Below are 22,067 nucleotides of genomic sequence, written 5' to 3' on the forward strand. Positions count from 1 at the left end.
CTCTCAGCATTATTTTTGCCCATTAATAATAATTTTTCCGTTAATGTTAAGTACTTAGAACTATACCGCGATGTACTATACATACATCTGTATATACATATGTATTTATGAATATGTTTTGAATTTAATTGGAAGTCGGCGCCAAATAACAAATTATCGTTCTTAATTAAATTGATATTCTTGATATGAATCCTTAATGACTTACACATTACAATCCCGTAGATAAGAATGTTTAGAAAGTCACGGTTTTCAAAAAATATTGCAATGTTGTATAGATTAAGAATTACTCCAAAGATTATTACAATACCAGAAACAATTAGCCAGGGCAATAGGAACTTATGACGTTTCTAAAAAAAAAATATGAGTAGACAAATTCAGAATGAGAAATAGCAATTATATACATACTAGTAATAACATACCTTGACTGTGCCTACCACCAGCATAATAGATATAATCAGATTGAATAGTAATACGACCAATACGACTATCTCTGCAAAAGTTTATTATAGATCCACTGCTATCCACAACTATTTTTAAACTTACCCATGATGAACTCGGAATTAGGTGGCAGTTCATACTGCGTCTCTTCCAAATGTATTTGCTTTAGTTGGAGAAGTGCGAAAGATTCCACGATAGCAGATAGGAAGGATCCCAAAATACCTAACCAGCCGATCCAAAGACCCCCGGCCTCAAGGGAAAAGCAACAGCAACTTGTCAACATTTTTATTAAAATTCCAGCCCTCACTGAATTTTTATTTGTCTATTTCCGCAACCTTTTTGCACTCGACCCCAAAAACGAATAAGACTAAACTATAATTTTCGACACTTTTGTTCTGAAACTGTCGTTAAGCGAGTGTGAAAGCTTTTTGTTACACGACTTTTTAGAAAAGCTCCCCGTACTAGCTTTAGGAAACAGGTCTTTCTTCATCCTCCACAGCTTTGAAAATTATAAGCTACTTCTGATTTATTTTTATAAAATTGTAACTTCCACAACAGAGAACATTTTTTATAAATGTTAATGTTATGTTAAAATTATAATAGTTAAAGTTAATCAAAATGTTTAATACCATTTTAAACTGTTTAAAAATGTAACGATTTTGTTGAAAAGCTGTTTACAGTGTGACCAAATAGATTTTTCAAAAAAAAAAAACACAATTTATAGTTAATAAAAAACCTGCAAGCTGATTTAAAGTTTAATATTAGAGGGATTTTTCCTTTGTATGAACACCTTTTCAGTTGGTTTCCATTTAGTCACCAAACTAAACTCCAGTAAATTGAAGTTTAAGCACAATGCTTTCTTTCTGTTGTCATCAGTTGCAGGAATACCACTATCAGCTGTGCAGGAATACGTAAAGTACTCGATGTAGTCCACACATAGATTGTTCTCGCTAATGATACAAGAACACTTAAATTGAAAAACAATTTTACACCAATTTGTGTTCATTTTTTAAGAGTTTTATTTTGTAAAAAATAAATTAAATGCAACTCTCACAAAGATTCTGATTTCTTTACGCCCATTAGATGCAGGAATGATTGCTGCGAAACGGTAACAATACATCGATGGCATCGATACTTGAGTGCTTGTAAATATCGGTACCATTGTTGTATTCTCAACGCAAAAAGTATGCAAAAATAGTGTTTTTTCCGTGTAATTAAAGCGAAAATTGTGCAATATTAAACAAAACTGTGCCAAGTGAATGTGAAAGACGTTAGTATTAAAATGAGCCAGATATAGATTAGATTAATGCGTAAAACATAAACAAACAAATTTTCTTTACCAACCTCCCGTCACGCGCCCGCTGCTACCCCCAACAACTGCAAAATTCGTCATCAGCTGGAATCCACTGAGTCGCCACAAAATGTAAAACTGCTCCTGCCACGCGCGCACGCGACACATTATGCAGCTAGACGTGTCGTTGCCGTCTGCAGTGATAATCCATCAGGCGAGAAGTGCAGATTGGTTTTGCAATTAATTGCTTGACGTGCGATAACAATACATTACAAAAGTAAATAGAAATAAAAAAAACTGACTTCTGCAGTTTAATAAGGTGAAATGTGAAAATTGTTTTGAAAGGAAATTAAGTGAAATTAGATTAACATGTGTGTATACATCAGCGTCAATCACTGAACAAAGAACACTTATACATAAGCACATATTTACATAAACAAACTGCTGCAATATGTGTGTATAGAGCACCAAATTATTTCAGTCCATATAGTATGTATGTACATATGTATGTGCTTGTATGTACATGTAAGAGTGTCGTCCGCTGGTCCGTAACAGGGCCTGGCGGCTCAAATGACGCACTCTAGGAAAATGTGCTAGATGCCACAGTTCTTAAATATGCAAGAAAAAACCAAAACACCAAATCTTTTAATATGGCCAAGGACACCAAATGTTGGCAACAAGTGGTTGTTGCTTTAATTGCTATTGATTATTTATCGTTTGGTTTGATTTACAATTTTTGAATTGCAGTACCCAAGTAGCGACTGGCAAAAGACGTCGCCATGGAGTCATCAGACGCAACAATGGAGGAGCAGAAGCTTATGTCGGAGGCCAAGTACCGCAATTATATGACGAATATTGACAAAGCGCTGCGTAATTTCGAATACTCCAGCGAGTGGGCGGATTTAATATCGGCGCTAGGCAAGTTGAGCAAGGTATGGCATTAATTTAAATTACTATCTATATATGTATATGTACATATAAACTTATCAATTAGTTTATGTCGAACGCATATGAACATATGTCGATTTACTAGATGGCTGACCATCTATCGTAAATTTTGCGCATCGCAGTAACTTTTATGTTGATAGTGACTCATTTAGCATATACGATAGTTTATCCCGTTTTTTCAAGCTCACCCTTTCATTAAATGCTGAATTAAAGCTACATAAGTAACGTAATTGAATAATTTTTATTATAGGCTATATCGAGCAATTCGCAGTATCCAGTAATACCAAGACGGTTGAAGATTTCGAAACGTTTGGCACAATGTATGCATCCCAATTTGCCGTCCGGTGTCCATTTGAAGGCACTGGAAACCTATTCGGTTATATTTAGTAAAACTGGTCCGGAACGTTTGGCCTCGGAGTTCATTTATAGGTAGGTTGAATAAATACACAATGTGTTGTCTAATCTCTAATAATATTTTGATTTACAGCGCCGGGCTCTTTCCGCTGCTTGGCTATGCGGCAATGAATGTTCGCCCCGCACTCCTGTCCATCTACGAAATGTATTTTGTGCCGTTGGGAGATAAATTGCGTCCGGCGTTGAGCGGTTTCTTGAATGGTGTGCTTCCCGGATATGAGTGTGGACTGGACCATTTTGAGCGGACCAGCTCACTTTTGAAGAAAGTTTGCATAGCCGTCAATCCCATGCATTTCTACACAGTTTTGTGGGAATCGGCAGCTACTAATGCTGCAATTCGTCTGCCTGCTATCACATATGTTCTGGAGCACTTTAACAAACGTCTGGATATGCGAGAACAAGTCTACATCATGGGCCACAACCAGGAGGTAATGATGTCTGCGTTATGCGCCTGTCTCAACGATTCTGTGATATTGGTGCAACGGAACACTCTGGAGTTTCTGCTGCTCGGCTTCCCCATGCACACAACACTGCTGGGCGAAGAGGATCTGGTCAAGCTGGTGACCAATGGTCTTAACACTATACTAAGGCGTGACATGTCTCTAAATAGACGACTATTTTCATGGCTGCTCGGTGCTGAGGTTTCGAAGAATTCGCCCACCTATGACACACTCTCCTTAGACGCGGTACCTGTAGATGAGGAGCCATACTTTGTGAAGCACTCTCGTCACATACTGATACGTGCGCTGATCAATACACTGCGCATCAGTCTTGAGTGTGCGCCAATGGACCTAAAACCCTATCGAATTATGTTGTCGCTACTGGATAAGGCAGACATTGGCAGCGCTGTTCTGGACTTTGTCTTGTGTGACATTATTCGAACCATGTACATATCCAGCGGCAATTTGGAAGCCCTAAAATCGGCCAACTTGCTTTTTGCCACATTCGATCCGGCCTACATATGGAGCTTTATGACAAACATGTTCGACAATGCCTGCCAGCAGGCACAAGCAACAGACATAGCGCAGCGTCAATCGAAAATCGAGAGCAAGTACCCATGTGATGTGGGTTCTGGAGACCCATTTGTGATTGAAATTTGTGTGCTTACCGAATTCCTCCTCGAAACAGTCTCCCTCGAAATGTATAGAGAGACAACATGCGTTTATCTGCCAAAAGTATTCTTAGCCGTCACACAACTGCTCTCCCTCTACATGGATCATGTGACCAGCGAAGAGATAACAGCCTCGCTCAAGCTCTGCATGAAAATTGTGTCGCGCGTTCAGCCCATGATAACGTAAGTACCATATACACCAAATACCTCCACTTTATTTTATTATCTATTTCATTGTGTTGCCCTTGCAGCAGTCCCATTAAATTGGCGCCCACAATGACTCAATGTGCTCCATCGTTCGAGGATAAAAGCAAAAGCATAGAAGCACAAGGGAGCTCTGGTAGCGGTACAGGCACCTCCTCGCTGGAGAAGAGCAAATCTGATTCGCGTCTAAATCATTTTGCCGACAACTTGATGCATAGCAAACACAATAACCAGGACGAGGTTATAAGACGCTCGGCTTCGAATCACAGCGTCGGTCGTCATAGTCCAAAGAAGAAGGCCAAGTCGTTCTCACGTCTATCGGAGCTCGATAAAGATGTAAACTAACTTGATTATGAAAACTCCAATGTCCGTCTGTTCATAGTTGCAAATTGCTTACATCCATCACTTTAGCATTTATTTTGTGTGCATAAATCTACAAGTCTGCATTCTAGATAGCTTAGTGAACCAATTATAAAGAAAACTTGTAATAAGTTCTTAGATATAGAATAGAAAACATCGTACAAGTCACAGGAACAATTAATTATCCACCTTTATTATTTCTTCGTTTTTCTGACAATTTTTCCGTATATTTACAGATAAGCGCTTCGGATACGGGCCAGCAATCCTCTTCTGACTTGGATACGCCACGCAGCATTAAGAAAATAAAGGCAAAGGTTCCATTCGGGCTTCGAAGCAGTCCCAAAAAGACTCGACCCAAGGATATTGTGCTAATACAAGCAAAGGCTGATGACAATCCAGCAGCAAAGGCAGATGATGAAGCTGAAACTGTCGATACGCCCAAAAGCGCACCACCTGATCAACTGGAGGGTGGGAACATCGATAGCTTTGTATTGGATGATGAAACAAAGGAGGCAGAGAAGCGCGGCTACTCCATATTGGAGAAATGCATACGCCAGTATGAGATCTTCTTTGAGGTCTACCTGGCACGCAAATTGCTGAAAATAGAAAACGCCACTCCCGATACTATTGTCGATGCTAATAAATGTCCGGTCAAAGTTCAACTGCAGCGCAGCAGCAGCGGCGGCGCAACCCACAATGCCAACCTCTTCATGGTCGAGCATGTTGTGGAGCATGAGTGCGAGAAGCGAGTGCAGCAAATCGAGCGTTTATTTAAGCTGTTGCGCGTAGATGTTGTGCCTCGTTCGAAGCAACTACAGCGGTTGCTCCACCGCTCGTTGCCGCCGCAGTTTACCTCGGCCAGCGAATTGAGCAGCGACAGTGACCCGGATGCGGAACGTGAAAAGCTGGGGATCGATTCCCAGACACAGCAGAGTGTGCAGCAATTGATGGAACTGCATGTTAGTGATTCACTGCGTGCTGCTGTCAAATTAGCCGCCACCTTGCTGGTCGAAATGTCCACGTTTCCCAATTGTAACAAGCACATTGTCCTAGACAAGAATGGTAGTGAATTAATATTTGACATACACAGAACCAAAAAACAATCAACTCATTCTTGATTTTTCAGTGCAAGAGCTACCCAATTGGCTGAAGGTTCTGTGCCTCGTCGCCTGCTTCACCCAAGCTGATAAGGAACTACAAGTTTCCGCCATCACAACGCTCTTCGATCTAATCAGGTACGGAATTGAATTTTTAACATAGTTTTTGCAGGGGAATGTCTAGAATCTACCAAGTGTTTCATGGAAGTAAGCCTTGGCGAAGCACCCAGTGTAGACCTGCGACTCTTTGTAGCCTGCATCACAGGTAACAAAATGAATCTGGAGGGGAATGAATCACCATCGTAAAGAAATATAGAAAAAAGAACTGCAAAAACTGATCAGCATGGCAAGACGAGTCGATCTGGCCCTGGCCGTCAGTCCGCCCGTATCAACACCTAGATCTTAGAGATTATAAGTCCTAGATACACCAAATTGTATTCCATTTTCCACTTGTTTTAATTAAATTCGTTTATAGCCTTCTTCGCTCCCAAATCGAACATGCCACTAGTCCGGGAGTCACGTTCGTCGTCATGCTGCCCCTCCTTAAGTTTGGCCACGTTAGCTACATGGAGCAGAACACGCGCGTGTTTCAGCTTGTCACATCGACATTGTGGGACTATTTGGGACCAGAGATGGATCCAGCACAGATCGCTGCACTGCTCTATCAGCTGCACAGTTGTCTGGAAAGCGGTCTCGTTGAAACGGTAATTGGAAATCGCATGTACGCACAGTATTTGCTGCACCATTTTGAGACGAATGGTCTGGACAAAAGTGCCTGCAAGATGCGTACGACTAGCTCCTTGCAGATATTTAATAATGATCGTGTGTCGGATGTGCACATGATTTGTCCTTCGAGCTCGATGGAACGATTGCGTGAGAGCAAGTCACGGAGCTACAAGAAATTCGAACTACTCTGGCATTTGGGTCGCGACAAGCAAACGTCGCGTGGGTTTGAGAAGACATTGCTAAAAGTTTTGGACACATTGGCCCTTCCTCATTACATGTCAGAGCGAACGTTCGTAACGAATTGGCTGCAGGCGTCGCTTCTGCGCGGCGATTTATCGCGCCTGACAAAACCGTTGTTTAAAATACTGCTTGCCGCCAATTCAAAGCGGGTGGGTATCGTCCATATGCAGCATTTATATCGTGAGGCAGACGAAACGACAGGTAATGACGAACCGAATGACCAGAGCGAGCGTTATAATGGTTCCTTCGAACGCGATGTATACGCGATTAGCTCAGAGCACGGAAACATTAAATACCATCACATGGAGCCTTCAAGCAGCAAGAAAAAGAGTCCCATACGTAATTTTCCAAAGAAGATATTTGGCGTGACGCTGAGTGGCAAAGCGAACAAAACTTCCAATTTTGTTAGCGACAAATCAGCGATGACCCCAACATTATCAACTGAAGTGGCACAGGATCTAACCACAATTGGTCTGATCATAAATCCTTTGGAGAATTCGCGCGATTTCGATGACGAAACTGATTTTGAGGAGCCCAAAATAGAGCTAGCGGCGAGTAGCAAAGATGAGCAAACACCACTGGAGGAAAAAATTGCGAACGCAATGGATGAATCGGATCAGCAGCCACCACAAGACGAGCCTTCAAATGAGCAAGAAACCGATTCTCGGATCCACTTTGAACAGGACTTGACGGACGATTCCGATAGCAGCGACTTTGAGTCAGACTCGGAAGTGCGGGAGCCGAGCATCGAAAAGGAAGAGAGCCCAACTGTAAGCTCCGGCGCAGGCGTCAGTGGCAGTGCAGCAACCGCTGGATGCGATGATGTGACACGTTTTGTGGGTGATTGTGCCACAGACATGATGACCCAACACGAACGCATCAAGAGTCGTAAGACCTATCGGTTGACGCGTGAGAAAACGCCGGGGGAATCAAGCCTTTTGTCAACCACCACTACAACAACAACCGATGAGCAAGCCTCGATAGACGCGTCAAGTGTGCCAGATAATGAGCACGCCCTACCAGCGGATGAATATTTTCGCGAAGTCAAACCATTAACCAGCAATGACCAGGAACCGAGTATTTTGCCATTCAAAAAATCGGACAAAAAAACATCTCGCCACTTGGCTGGTGGATCCAAAGAGAAGCGCAAGCGTAAAAAATTTCTAACTAGCAGCGATAAGAAGCGGCTCAGTTGTATATCGAAAACATCTACGGACAGTAACAATAGTCATGGGGAAGCGCCAGTCGCTGCTGCTGTCGAAGAAGATGCTGAACATAACGCAGAGCCCTGTGTGCAAAGTGAAGATGAGACCGTTGAGTCTGAATCACAAACAGTTTCGTTGCAGACTATCTCAGATAATGCGGCGACCATCAATGTAGAGGATAAGCGTCGCAATCTGAGCCTTGAGACTAGCAAACTGAAACAAGACTGGGAACTCACTCAGAAGACGCTGGAGAAGAGCAAACAAAATGTCGAGATTCTGCGTCAGAATGCCGCTCAAAATGCCGAAGAACTAAGCATACGCTCCTCCACAAAAAGCTGTAGCTCCCTCAGTGACATACGCAAGATGCGTAATGCGGACGTAGTGCATCTGTTCCACAATCATCTGCTTATATATTTGGCAATCTATGACACCAGACAGACATTGTACGCTTTTCAGACGCTTCGCAACATTATAAGCTGCGACAAACGCACCTTTTTGTGTCTCTCGATCACAACTTCCTTCTCCAGCGGCAGTCTCAAAGAGATGTTGATTCGTCATCGAAAGAGTATTTCAGGCAAGGACTTTGGTGGCAGCGTCAACAACTCGGAGTACGCGCAAAGTTATCGCGGTTGCATGCATTTGGAGCTTCTTGTGACCCTTTGTCTGTTCTATGCCCGCGGCTACTTCCATCGCGAGTCTTTGGACGCAAAGAGTGAGGCACCAACACTGGATGACATTGCCAACAACAGAAGAGTACAGTTGGAGAGCATCGATTTGCTCACCCTCATCTGCACCGAACTCATTGATATTGTTAAGGGCATGGGCAAAGGACTTGCCTGCTATATTGCCGATCTAATGGCGCGCTGCAAGCTGCAGAAAGTGATCCTTCATTGTCTGAACTCCTCGGTCTGCACCTATGGACGAACGTTGCGCAATGTTGGCGGCAGCTTTGCCGAGCAGGTGCTCAGCTTCAACGATCCACAGGACGATCATCTACATGCCGAATGCTTTCAAGTGCAGGTGCTGCGTTTATTGCTGGCTGTCATTAAGCTGGAATACGAGGTCGATTTTTTGCGCAATGATTTGGCGACCAATGGTGGCAGCAACTCTGCCTCAGCTGCCGGCAAGGATGAGGTCACAGGCAATGTATCGCCGACGCGCCTTGCCCAACTTAATGCCGAAGTAGCCAACTCGAATGTCAAGTACTTGCCCAATTGCCTGATTAGTCAGCAGCCAATGTTTTTGGCCGCCGTCCTCAGTGCGTTGCAAGACGAGCGTCTGCGACATTTGCATCGCAATTGGACGCATTTGGTGACCAGTTCACTTAACTGTTTCAACTTCGGATCACTGACCAACATCGTGATTAGTGTAGTGCATCAATTATGCAACAATATCGATCGCATTGCCAAACTGACTCTAAAGGAACAGGAGAACTTTCCCCCAGACTATGTGGTGTCGCAGCTAGAGGCCGTCACTATACTCTGTCATTATTGTTTGCTGGACAACACACAGCAAACGGCACTGTCGCATCTCTTTAATCAAGCATATCCGCAGACGAGTGCAGCCTCCCAAAGCTCCAACACGGGCCAGCTGCTCAACAACATTGTGCACTCGTTCCTATCCAGCAACGCCAGCAGCGCCTCCAGTGACGCACATATGCCGCGCAATCCACACCTACAGGCGGCACGCAATGCGGTACTCTCTCATCTGTCTCGCATCATGACCAGCGTGGCGGCCATTTGGGACAGTTCGCTGGGCCAAGTGCGTGCTGTAAAGCAACAGCTTATGGAGTTCCTGTCACCAGTGTCGCTCCATCATGGCTGCAATTTCCTAACTGCCGTAGCGGTTACATGGCAAGAGCGTGGTGAGGCCCATCGTCGCCGCTCGAAAATCACAAGTCAATTGTCAATAGCCGAGCAATTCCAACGCAACTCCATGCTACAGGCCTGCCCGGAGCAGCTGAGCTTGGTAGCGCTTGTATCGAGCATACGTGTCATGCCAATGGACTCATTTGTACAGACCCTGCATCTGGTGGTTAAATCACCGCCACCCATTCATCGGCCGCCCGCCTATCTGAGCATTGAGGTTAGTGCCCTAGAGTTGTTCTATTTCTACATGAAATCAGCGTCGGCCCCTCAACTTGCTGATGCCTGGGCCTCGTTGTTGGTGCTGATACGTGACGGCATGAATCTGACACCACCGGCTCAGTTTGCTCTGCTTATGCTGCTGAACGAATTCGTTCAGCGCTGCCCACAGATGCCGTTTCAGGACAAAAAAGAGGTACGGGAACTGCACGATGTCACTTCACGGCTAGTGGACTCGTTGTCGACCGTGGCCGGTGCTTGTCTAGAGCAGACGACATGGCTGCGTCGTAATTTGGCCGTCAAGGAGGACACTGATGGCAATACAAAGGATAATAGCATGGGTGGCATCCAACAGTATTCTCTGCAGGCCCAAAGTGTGTTGGCTGCCATACTCTCGAACCTGCTGGACGTCGCTTACGGTTCACAGGAGAAGGACAAGGTTGTGACTATTGTCACAACGCTGCTCTATAATATAACACCCTATTTGAAAAATCACACGGCACGCAATGTGCCCTCCTTTTATGCTTGCTCCGCGCTAGTGGCTAGCCTAAGCACTTTTCAGTACACACGCAAGGCGTGGCGCAAGGACATGCTGGATTTAATGCTGGACAATGCCTTCTTCCAAATGGACATCTCATGTCTGCCCTTCTGGCGTCAGATACTGGATAGTCTCATGACCTATGACAATACTACATTCCGTGAACTCATGACGCGCGTTTCACTCTCACAGGCGGGCAGTCTCAATATTTTTGCATCACGCGACCAGGAATATGAGTTGCGTTCCATGCTTTTGAAACGCCTTGCTTTCGTCATCTACTGCAGCGAGTTTGATCAGTATAGCAAATATATGCCCGACATTCAAGGTTTGTACTCTGGATCAAATGCTAGCCATTTACTTACATTTGTACATGCCCTTACAGAGCAATTGGTCAACAGTCTTCGTCTATTGCCCCTGGGACCTTCAGTGCAGGCTGCCGTTTTCTTATGCTTCCGCGTCCTGTTGCTGCGCATGTCGCCCGACCACGTTACCTCCCTGTGGCCCATTATTATTGCTGAAATGGTGCATGTATTTCTTGCCATGGAACATGAACTCAAATCAGAGAGCGACGATCGCAGGTGAGAGTAACAGCTTCTTGTACTTCACTGCGATATGGAATAATTCTAAACGATGGCTTTGTGTATTGCAGTCAACAATCACGTCTGCTAACCAGCATCGACATGTCTTGGTCATCGAACTCCACCAATAATGGCACTAGTTCACAGTCGCCCATGCAACATTGGCGGTCTGTGCAATTGGAGGCCTGTAAGCTACTCGAATTGGGCTGCGTGCTGCCAGCAACGATGCTGCCACACTTCCAAATGTATCGCTGGGCGTTTGTGGGCACCGAGTTCGATGCACACGAGGAGGTGCCGGTGCCCAATGGCGTGGAAAGCATTCCCAATTCTCTTTATGTACCGCATGTGCGTCGTGTAGCTCGGCTGATGGATATGAAGTACATCACCCACTCACCAGTAAGTCACAGTATCGACATTAAAAAAAAAAAAAAATCAAAAAACCAATCAAATGTTCTTGTTATATTTCCGCAGCTGCTAACTCGACGGAACAGCCATCATTTGATGCTTACATTCCAGCAAATTCAAACGCTGCAGGAGCTCTATCCGTTCTTCTCCACACTGAGCATTAGCTGCCCGAATCCGCACAACTTCGCGGACATGGAGAAGGATGTGAACGACTGTGTGCAGGAGATTGAAGAGCTATTAGCCAAGGACTTCTTGGAGAAGCTGCCGAGTAATACAACACCTAGATGAAAACTGGCAGTTGCCTTCAGGCAGTTTAGCATGACACAGTTTAATCTTGAGCTGGATGATGTAACTATGGGCGCGCCAGCGGGCAGCAGCAATTTTCCACTTGATTTCAGCTATGGAGTAGAGCCAAATGCTGGACAGACGGCACGTATCTTTGCGGCTTTTCAGTCGAAAATCACAAACCAAAATGCTGAGACAAGCTTCACACAAGTCACAAAGAAGACCAATTTTCCATTCTATGTTTAAGAAGTTCGGCAGGACAAGTGCAGTAGTGAATATTATTATGTAGAAGTATTAAAGGACAATATAAAAAATGTATGTTGTATATGTAGAAAGTCGAGCTGGCATAATAAATATGATTGATTTTTTGTTTAAAATGTTGCGAGTACAAGATATAGATATGTTTGGCTATTATATGATATGTAATTATGTAGGAATATGTACGTATGTTTGAACTGTTGATAAATACCTTGTAACGGAATAAATCGCCTGTTAACAAAACACTTTATTTATTTAAGTAAGCTAAAAAATTGTACATTGTATAAATGCCCGGCTAATTGAGTTTCTCTCCCGGTATATCGTATATTAATCTATGAGTCATCAGCGTAAAATATGTCATAATTATTATTAAAAATTTCTTGTATATAGGTACTACTGAATAGTATGCTTTTATACTCCATCTGATGAAACAATTAAAACAAAATTATCAACTTAATAGTTTCTTTTAAGTATTTGTTATATATCAACATACATATATAAACGTGCATATGTATATTTTTGAGTTTGGCGATGTTAAAATTTAAATAACAACAGAATGTTGCTGATTGGAGTTTCGATTCTTGAGTTGCAAACTGTACGAGTACACGATACGCGAACAAAAAACGTACAATACTGAAAAATAGAAATATGCAAATATAAGGCCTTATCTGCTTAAAGTTTTAGAAACACAAATACTTACTCAGCTGTATGATGTAGATAAACAAGGCCACAAACAAGTTACTGGATCCGGTTCCTTCACGATAGCCCCCAAAATGGAATATGGTACCGAATACTGCAATAGGCCAGCCAATGAAGAAGCACGCGGCGTGAATTAGCCAAACGAACACCAGGATATAGTTAGACTGCAATTAATTAAATGCTTAACTTCAGTATGGCAATAACTTGGTTAGAAATCGTTACACACCTTTAAACAACCAAGCAGCAGACATATATTTCCAATTACCACAATGACAAATCCAATGAAGCTCATGACTTTAGAGTATTGACGATAATAGATATAGAGAAAACGCGTTAGAATGTTAAATCAAAACAAAAAACGTTTTGACAAGGTAAAAAACCCAATGGCAAAAAGCTTTTTTAAAAATAATAGGTCATGTATTACAATAAATACTATGTGCGGTCATACGCCTACAAGTATAAATACTCGTACATGTGTACATAGTACATATATTGTATTTAATTTTCCAATTCAACATTACAAGTATTATGTACCTATGTGTTTACAACTCAATTCGCAAGAATACATTCACGGAATGAGTTACACATTAAATGACTTACAGAATTACAGCTGTTTCTAACTGGCCGAAAATTTGTTGAAAAAAACGTTTAAAAAAATCGGTTAAAACAAACTCGTATAGCGAATAAGGCATCGTGGTGCAAAATTTGGTGTCTCTGCCACGCTCCTTCTGCCTGTAACAGTTTTACCCTCCCGCAAACCTAATGTACTCTTGTACATTTTCATGTGCAGAGTATAAAAAGTGATTATATACAGTTTTAAAAATAAATCAAAACGACGTGTTGCAGTTACGCATTTTAAGCATATTAAGTGTAACATTATATACGGAAAAATGATTTCCAAATGCTTAACAATCTGAAATGTATATTACAAATTACACATTTTAATAAAAACATCAAAAATGTGTGTATAATACAAATATACCTATATATGTATGTATATAATAATAGTAGCATATTTGTAAAATTCCAAAGGAATACAAAGAAAACTGCTCTCGGCAGTGCTTGGCTAAAAAGCGAACAATTCAAGGGTTCGATTCGAAAAGTTGACTCGGACGACTTACTGCAGAAATTGTATTCATATTTTAATTTTGATGATGTTTTTATAAAAATACTTATGTATTTTGTATATGTATGTATATATATTAGATTATTAACCATTTGATCTGCATTTTGATTTGTATAAATGTCAAAGTTAATTTTTCTGTAAACTGCAGTATTTAAAAAGTATACGTATAGCCACACTTAATATGCTTAAAATTCGTAACTGCACAGCGTCGGTTTCATTTGTTTTTAAAACTGTATATATGTACATAATAGTTTTTTCATTAAATCGTACGAGTTCATTATGAGTTAATAACATTAACCAACCATCGATGTTTTATGCGATGCATCATTGGCATTCTCTTATATGGGGTGGTGGTACCATTAATTTCCATTCATCTTATAAAACTCACATATGTACATATGTATGTATATTATGCCTTTCTAACGCGAAACAAATTTGGTATGTACATACATATGTATCTACATATGTATGTATGTACATATATTAGCCGTAATATTAGAACAGCATGCCGTGGCGATAAAATAGTCTATGTTTCGTTGACGTCATGATTCAACAAATTTTAATAAATTTTTAGATGACATGCGCGCGACTAGAACAAGTTTGGCTATAGACAATGCATTAGCTCATCTTTATATGCATACATACATACATAAATATGTGTGTATGTATGTATGTATTCATGAGCAATATGTTTTTACAGTCGGTTAAAAAATATAGGGGTGTCCCTGCATTCCAATCACATTTCGTTACAGCACTTGCTGGGATGTAAAGGGGGAATATTATACATTTTTAAGGTTATTGACTATATATTATAATTATTCTTTAGTTAAATACTATTATCATGTGCACAATAGCACAATATTTTAGCACAATTTTTTAAATATTTTGGAACTGCACCGAAAGCCAACTCTAAAATAGAAAATTCACAATTAAAAAAAACTTGGAATTCAGTAAAAATTTAGGATGTATTTTTAGAAAATACCGTAATCTTTCTACAATTGTTCACATTTTTTGGGGCTTGGTGTCCAACGATACCCTTGAAAATTGCAGGCCGCCGCATATTCCCGAATATGGAAATTAATATTCTTTATATGAACAGATGTGTTTGTACCGACATACATACATATGTACATATCTACATATAAATGTACGTATACAAATTTGGGCTTTACAATAAATTAAAAATATAAATGTTTCTATACATGCATATGTATGTATTTAATTACATATAAGTATATCAGCGTTTATGGATTGATGACACACATAGTTTTATTTGCATATAATATAAACATTTAAATAAAGAGTAAGAAAATGTATATGTATGGTTGCTACTGTATGCTAACAAACATGGGCACTGCCGCGCCTTTTCTCTATACATGTTGATTTGACTGCGTCATCTTTTGTCTTACCACTGGGCAATAAGATCACATTTAAAGTGATGGACAGAAGAAAATATATGGCGATGCCCATGCACCAGCTACGTAACTCTGAATTACAAGGTCCTGACTCCACGACGAGCTTCATTTTAAAAATGGTAGCTTTGCAATGTTTAGAATAATTTCCAAAACAATAACAAAATAAAAAAACCGGTTCCAGACGCGCAACCGCAAGATATGTAAGTAAAAAACGTCCAACGCAATCAACAGCAAACGACAACTGAATAGATGTGTCTAAGTTTGGAGCAGCTTAGTGAATGTTGGCGTTGGGGCTGTGTTATGTACGCATGTGTGTGTAAATATAAGCGGGACTCGCTACCGCTGGAAAAATACGACAGGCATGGTTGCGTTTATAAAATACCGTGTGCTTTAATTCATTTAATTACACATACATAAGTATATGATAATATATGAAAACACACAAGCCCGATATACATATGTATGTACATATGTACATACATATGTAGCTTCCATTACTCAAAACGCTTTTTCTTTTGAAAAGATACTTTTATTCTTTAGTCTAGGTAGCACTTTTCTAGCAATCTGGCAGGGCTAGCTTTCACGAGTATGGCTACACTTCCAAATGACGATCGGGAAAAAATTCATTTGCGTCGAAATTAACGCTGAAGCAACTTCGGAAAGGTTCGTGCGCAGTTGCATTTGCACTTGATTATAAATACATATGCACATAGGTGCATGTGTTTCATTATATTATTTTGTGGTTTGTATTTTGTAGGCCACTGTGGTAAAACCCAAACGTAATTCTTCAAGTGTCATTGCAACGCAAAAAAGGGGAAAAAATGTTGAACAAGTGCTGTTTCATGCGACTCCATACCGCTGGTATGGTGATTGGCTGGGTAGGCATTGTGGGCTCCTTCATCTCGGTAATTGTACTTTCCGTCGTGCTTGCCAATGTGGACGAACTGGTCAAAGCCATAGTGGACCATGATCCGAATGTTAACGGCGCTGGAATTCGCACCGGTAAGTTTTGAAAATATCAAATTGCTTTGGTTGGGTTGGAAATCTACGACGAATCCTCATCTTTTACAGGAGTTGTTGTTTTTTGCTCTATCGCGTTGGCATTTGCCATTATCAATCTGTTGTCTTCAACGATGCTCGTCGTGGGTACTGTAAAGGTCGGTGGTTTTTTCAAAATAATTTTTTTTGTTCTAATTTCTTTTCTTTTTTTTTTGTCTGTTGTATTTTGCTTTCTACAGGAGCGTCATTTAATGTTGGTGCCTTGGCTAGTAAACTCTGGTGCGGCCCTATTCTTTAGTGTGATCCAAAATATCACAGTTTGGATCATGATGATATCGAATAGCGCCCCAGTGAGCGAAATATTACCATATTTTCTTTTCGCTGGCCTAGCTCTGGGTAAGTGTGAGTCCCCGAATCACTGTTGGTGTTTCGTATCAGCATTTCCAGGAATAACAAATAAACAAGTGGGTGTTTAGTATTAACTGTACATATACTATGTATGTATTCATGTACATTTGTACTGTACACAAAAGCACATACATACATATGTACATATTCGTGTGAGGTATGTACATACATATATATTGTGCACATTGTGTTGAATTGTGAAATTCCATGCTCTTCCGAATTCAAGTTCTTATCTCTCTGTATGAATGTGCATATGTATGTGTATATTTGTGCATTTAGACATCGGCTTTATTTCAGTAAGACAAGCAAGTTTTTAAATGCCGGTCGTCTCTCTTTCTTTCTCTGTTTTTATAAAAATACTTATGTATTTTGTATATGTATCACTGTTGGTGTTTCGTATCAGCATTTCCAGGAATAACAAATAAACAAGTGGGTGTTTAGTATTAACTGTACATATACTATGTACATATGTATTCATGTACATATGTACTGTACACAAAAGCACATACATACATATGTACATATTCGTGTGAGGTATGTACATACATGTATATATTATGCACATTGTGTTGAATTGTGAAATTCCATGCTCTTCCGAATTCAAGTTCTTATCTCTCTGTATGAATGTGCATATGTATGTGTATATTTGTGCATTTAGACATCGGCTTTATTTCAGTAAGACAAGCAAGTTTTTAAATGCCGGTCGTCTCTCTTTCCAGCTTTCCAGTTCTATATCTACTATGGAATCTATTCACTCTTCAAGCACATCCAAGCCGGTGGCGATCAACAGAGCCCTCTGATTCGTCCAGTTCCACAGCAATCGGGCACCACTTATCCCAGCTATACAAAAATGTAATCCATGTTTCGTGATTAGTAGTCGCATTGCGTGCTACCAGCATTATATACTAAAATTGTTACGAGTGCTTAAAACTCGACCGATATTGTGTTTAGCGATTATTTTGAATTTTTTATGTACGTATTTAAAATAACGGCTCATTATCTGTATTTACTCAGCCAGTGACAAACAATATATATTTTCTTTATATACATAATATCTATAAACAATAAATATAACCCCTGAAAAAATATAATATTTTGATTGAAGAAATAATTTAAAGTAAATAAAAAAACCCTCACTTTAAATATCTTACATCTGAAGAAAAGAAATACCCTGAAACTCACTGACTAAACTGAACTCTGATCGCCTGCTATGCATTTACAAAATATTCAATTCTGAAGGAATACACGTATACTCATTTTATTTATATACATTTGTATGCTAATGTTGGCTAACTTTTAATTCGGGTATTTACGCACAGTGATTAGCTGGTAAACGGTTAACAGTGAAATGCAGCCCAAATGCTGTTTTAGGAGCTTGTCATTTAAATTACCTTCAGATAACGCGAAAATATTATTATATTATTCCCTTCAATACGTCTTTCAATTTTTCGGATGTCAATTCGCCAGCTTTTTTAGGTAGTTCTGATTTATCTTAAGTTTTTTTTTTTTCAGGAAAAACTCACAAGTGAGGTACATATGTATATGTGTGGATTTAGAGTTATTGATATGAAATAAAACCACGAAGATTTGGTCATTTGCATGACATTTTCAATCCTTGTATTTGGAATCAATTGCTCAAGTCTACGATTATTTACATTGACACACAGCTATAACTAATTTACCATAAAGGGGCATAGTTGGGCAGATTCGCAAGTCGCATTCGTTTTAACCTAAGGGGATGAATGGGTGGGTCCAATTTACTGTCATTTACCGAGGCCTAGCCACATGTAGCTTGGATCGATAAGCTGTGAGCCTTGGTAGCCGTCCGGATTTCTGGAGACCAATGAGCGTATTTTTTGCGAAGGTCTGTAGGTGCGAATGGCTTGCAGTAGCTGAGACGTTTTCAAGTCCTTCTGCATGTCTTGATTGTACCTGGCCTCGTGCAATGGATGCGGATGCACACCTTCCAGCAGTTGGGACTCTGCTTCGCCCAATTGTTGTGATTGCTCGGCAAAGAGCACGTTCGCCTTGAGTTCGTTGAAAAAATCGCCTAGGTTGGTCATGACTCCTGGAAGGCAATTAAGCACTTAGCAATCCGAAATCTATCACCTTATCAATGTCACCTACCAGCACTGATCGTAGGCAAGAACATCTGGCGGTCATAGTTCCCCGGTTTTCGCTTCAAGTTGTGTGGTGGTGGACGGCCTTGTGGCCAAACATAGCCATAGGGATATCGTGGCTCATTATTCCCCTCATTCTTCTCTCTAGGTGGCCATTGTATGGGTGTTCGTTTGCCCACGCCGCCGGAACGCAATGTAATGTCAGGAGCCATGACACTCGGCCAGTCAGCCGGAGATTGCAGGTCCACCCACACCCGGCGCACCTGCAGCTTCTTCATATATTTATCGTACCTTTGATGCAAAAGACGCCATTGTCTTTTCAAGTAGGGCGGAAGTGCGACATTGCGTTGTGGGAAATGGAAATTGCCTGCCATATTGGCGGCAGCAGCATGTTCTTCTTCTCGTGGCACCATTTCCCGATTTACAGTTTTCGGCAAAGGGCTTCCGCTCTCGCTGTTCCCATTATCCATCGCATTTTGTTCTTGCTCACGAGTAATGCTATACGAAGTCGCTGGCCATGCTGCTTCGATGATGAGGGCTTGACGCAGCGGGGCTATTCGCGGAAAGGGGTGAGAAGACGGTAACGGGTGAAGAAGGTTAGAGTGAGTTCACATTTAACTGCGTATGTCCATATGTCCCAGCCAACTTAAGTACTAGCTGTAATCGAGTAGCTCCAATCAATAAGGAAGTCAAATTTCCGGTTTTTCTATCAAGATTTCAATTGGTAATTAATGCAGGTGCAATTAATTGCTAGCCAATAGACCCATTAGCCGACGGACGGACCCATTTCTATTTAATTTTAACCCTGACTGTTCCTTTCTTATTTGGTCATTTTAACTAGTACTTTAAAATAAAGCTAAATGTTTTTTTTAGAACATAAAGCAACTACTTTCTGAGAGGCACTTGGTACTTCTGCCATCGTAAAGCATCAAAGTCACATTTCTGTGTAATATTTGCAATATATATTCACAACATAGTTATTACAGAATGTTTTGGCAGAAAATTAAAAAGCATTTGATTGCCAATAAATAATAGTTATATAAAAAGGGTAAAATTAGCTTGGATACTAAAATCGGATCATTTATTTACCTTATTTAATTTATTTATTTTTATGTCATCAAACATGGACCGTCGACATAAGGAAACAAAGTCAAAGTTATATAAGCTAGTAAAGCCTATGTACGATTAATCTAATCAAATAACAATAAAATGGAGAAACATTATTTGCCTTTCGGGCTTGTATCAAATAAATACGATATTTACACGTCGGGCACTATTTTTCAGCTTGAAAGTGAGACGATTCTCTGCTACATAGCTTTTACAATCCTTCACACAAAGCAGTTTCTTTATTTTAGCATTTATCTGTCAATGCAGAATGCGTTTGTCTATTCAATCAATTCATCAACATCATAAATTAAATGTTGTGTAATAAAATCATAATTTTAGATAAAAAGAACTTTTCTGCCATTTTACTATAGTTCCATATGTTCTATGTGAAATAAAAATCATCAGCTCTAGAACCGAGGGATTAGCTTTCATTTCTAGCCACAAACTTGTCTAATTAAGCAGTCAAAATTATAGAGCTAGCATTTATATGTTTCAAATATTCCTTTTATTAATTCATATAAAATAAATTATACGATTATATATGTACATACATGCTATTGTATTACGAGTACAAGTATAAGTATTAGGGAACAATGATTGAGCGTTCGTCGACAAATTTTTTGTTTTTCTTTACTACTTAATAGATGAACTCTCTCTTTCTAAAAGCTTATCTTTTCAGCTATCTCCGATAAAATATCCGACCAACAGGGATATATGTATGTTGATGGACTGGTAATAAATCTTATCGGCATGACGAAAAATCGATTTAGACATCTTCGTCCACAACACAGCACATTAACCAAACTTGGTATGACTCTCCTAGTTCCTAGGCTACACAGGATATATTTTATTTTTTTGATTTTACTCCAGATTCCCCGCTTTAGATTTTCGTTAACTCTTTAAACAATTTCATTCCGGTACTACGCCCCCAAACTTCAGGAATAGGTTCGCTCTTCTTCATCCGTTTGCTTCTGAATGGGCTCATCTAACTTATCGCCGGAAGTTTGTTTGAGTACAGGGTATTTGACTGTAGGGCTTGCTCGACATTAGCATTCTTTCTTGTTTAATATTGTTTGTTAGGTCTGATTCCATTTATCCTATTCAGGATTTTTTAAAACTTATAAAGCTTTATTTATATAAGTAAATAAATCCACTTTTCTGGTAGGTTGTGGTCTGACATGTAAATAATTTGCACACATATTCATCAAATTGTCATAAAATGTCAATATTATGTTATCTATTTAAAAGTGAACAATAATTCGATGCTAAAAGATAGAACAAAGCACTTGGTAAGTTACTTTTTGTTGTATATTTGTAAAATATAACGTATAAGTTTGCAAATGGCTGATCGTAGTTTTATTGTTATTTCAGTGAACTGGTGTTACAAATTATTTGCTTGTGTGATTGTGTCTAGGACTAACCTGAGAAAAATTGCATAAATAGCAATATGAATCGAAAGGAACACGAACGGCGCATCGCGCGTTGCTAACAAGCCCGCTGCCGTTTCAGTTAAAAAACCATTCGGTTGTTTAAAACAATTATATTGTTAGCTTAAAAGTTACTATACACATTTTAAACAATTGACTGCGATTCATGTAATTTGCGTTAGTGTTTCTCTTTTCGAAATATAGTAAAGCGATTGAGTGAAGACAACTACTGAAAATCACATCTGAGATCAAATTCCACTTCAAAGGTGTACCGCGACTGACAGCGAAAGGAATAAGCCCATCCGTTTTTATAGCACACAGGACGAGAGAATTGTCTATGGCCGAGGGCACCTGTTGTCTTCTCGTTTGCACAAACGCAGCGAAAGTCGCAGGTGGCGCATCCATAGAGCATCTTCGGCCACCCGACCAGGACTACTGCTCGGGACATGCGCAACTTAAAGGACGCAAAATCAGCAGCAGCAGCAACAACAATTGCACGCGAAGAAGCAGCGAATGTATCGTTAAGTGCTCAACATGGGGTTTGAAATCCATTTTTGTAATATTCACAAAGCAATTGGCAATTG

General features: G+C 40.3%; 4 protein-coding genes across 4 annotated transcripts; 2 read left to right on the plus strand and 2 right to left on the minus strand.

Moving 5' to 3' along the window:
- Window positions 1–1,604: 1,604 nt before the first annotated feature.
- LOC115634508 (protein dopey-1 homolog) lies at window positions 1,605–12,639 on the plus strand. The gene is made up of 11 exons (XM_030532274.1): window positions 1,605–1,708; window positions 2,477–2,661; window positions 2,928–3,106; window positions 3,165–4,385; window positions 4,454–4,742; window positions 5,003–5,828; window positions 5,893–6,001; window positions 6,339–10,981; window positions 11,039–11,234; window positions 11,306–11,630; window positions 11,706–12,639. The coding sequence occupies exons 2-11, from the start codon at window positions 2,509–2,511 to the stop codon at window positions 11,925–11,927; spliced, it is 8,163 nt and encodes a 2,720-aa protein (XP_030388134.1). The 5' UTR covers window positions 1,605–1,708; window positions 2,477–2,508; the 3' UTR covers window positions 11,928–12,639.
- On the minus strand, window positions 12,417–15,652 carry LOC115634509. Its single transcript, XM_030532275.1, has 4 exons — window positions 15,417–15,652; window positions 13,108–13,175; window positions 12,883–13,045; window positions 12,417–12,815 (listed from the first exon to the last, which is right to left on the minus strand). The coding sequence occupies exons 1-4, from the start codon at window positions 15,529–15,531 to the stop codon at window positions 12,724–12,726; spliced, it is 438 nt and encodes a 145-aa protein (XP_030388135.1). The 5' UTR covers window positions 15,532–15,652; the 3' UTR covers window positions 12,417–12,723.
- A 340-nt stretch (window positions 15,653–15,992) lies between these two features.
- Window positions 15,993–17,920, plus strand: LOC115633816. Its single transcript, XM_030531302.1, has 5 exons — window positions 15,993–16,085; window positions 16,180–16,424; window positions 16,494–16,579; window positions 16,661–16,817; window positions 17,549–17,920. Exons 2-5 carry the CDS (start codon window positions 16,244–16,246, stop codon window positions 17,683–17,685), a joined length of 561 nt encoding a protein of 186 aa, XP_030387162.1. The 5' UTR covers window positions 15,993–16,085; window positions 16,180–16,243; the 3' UTR covers window positions 17,686–17,920.
- Window positions 17,921–18,569: 649 nt separating this feature from the next.
- On the minus strand, window positions 18,570–21,589 carry LOC115634429. Its single transcript, XM_030532135.1, has 3 exons — window positions 21,478–21,589; window positions 18,957–19,502; window positions 18,570–18,897 (listed from the first exon to the last, which is right to left on the minus strand). Exons 1-3 carry the CDS (start codon window positions 21,530–21,532, stop codon window positions 18,593–18,595), a joined length of 906 nt encoding a protein of 301 aa, XP_030387995.1. The 5' UTR covers window positions 21,533–21,589; the 3' UTR covers window positions 18,570–18,592.
- Between the last annotated feature and the right edge of the window lie 478 nt (window positions 21,590–22,067).

Source organism: Scaptodrosophila lebanonensis, unplaced genomic scaffold (genome assembly GCF_003285725.1).
Source record: "Scaptodrosophila lebanonensis strain 11010-0011.00,11010-0021.00 unplaced genomic scaffold, SlebRS2 tig00000001-arrow-pilon, whole genome shotgun sequence".
Classification (NCBI taxonomy): domain Eukaryota; kingdom Metazoa; phylum Arthropoda; class Insecta; order Diptera; family Drosophilidae; genus Scaptodrosophila; species Scaptodrosophila lebanonensis.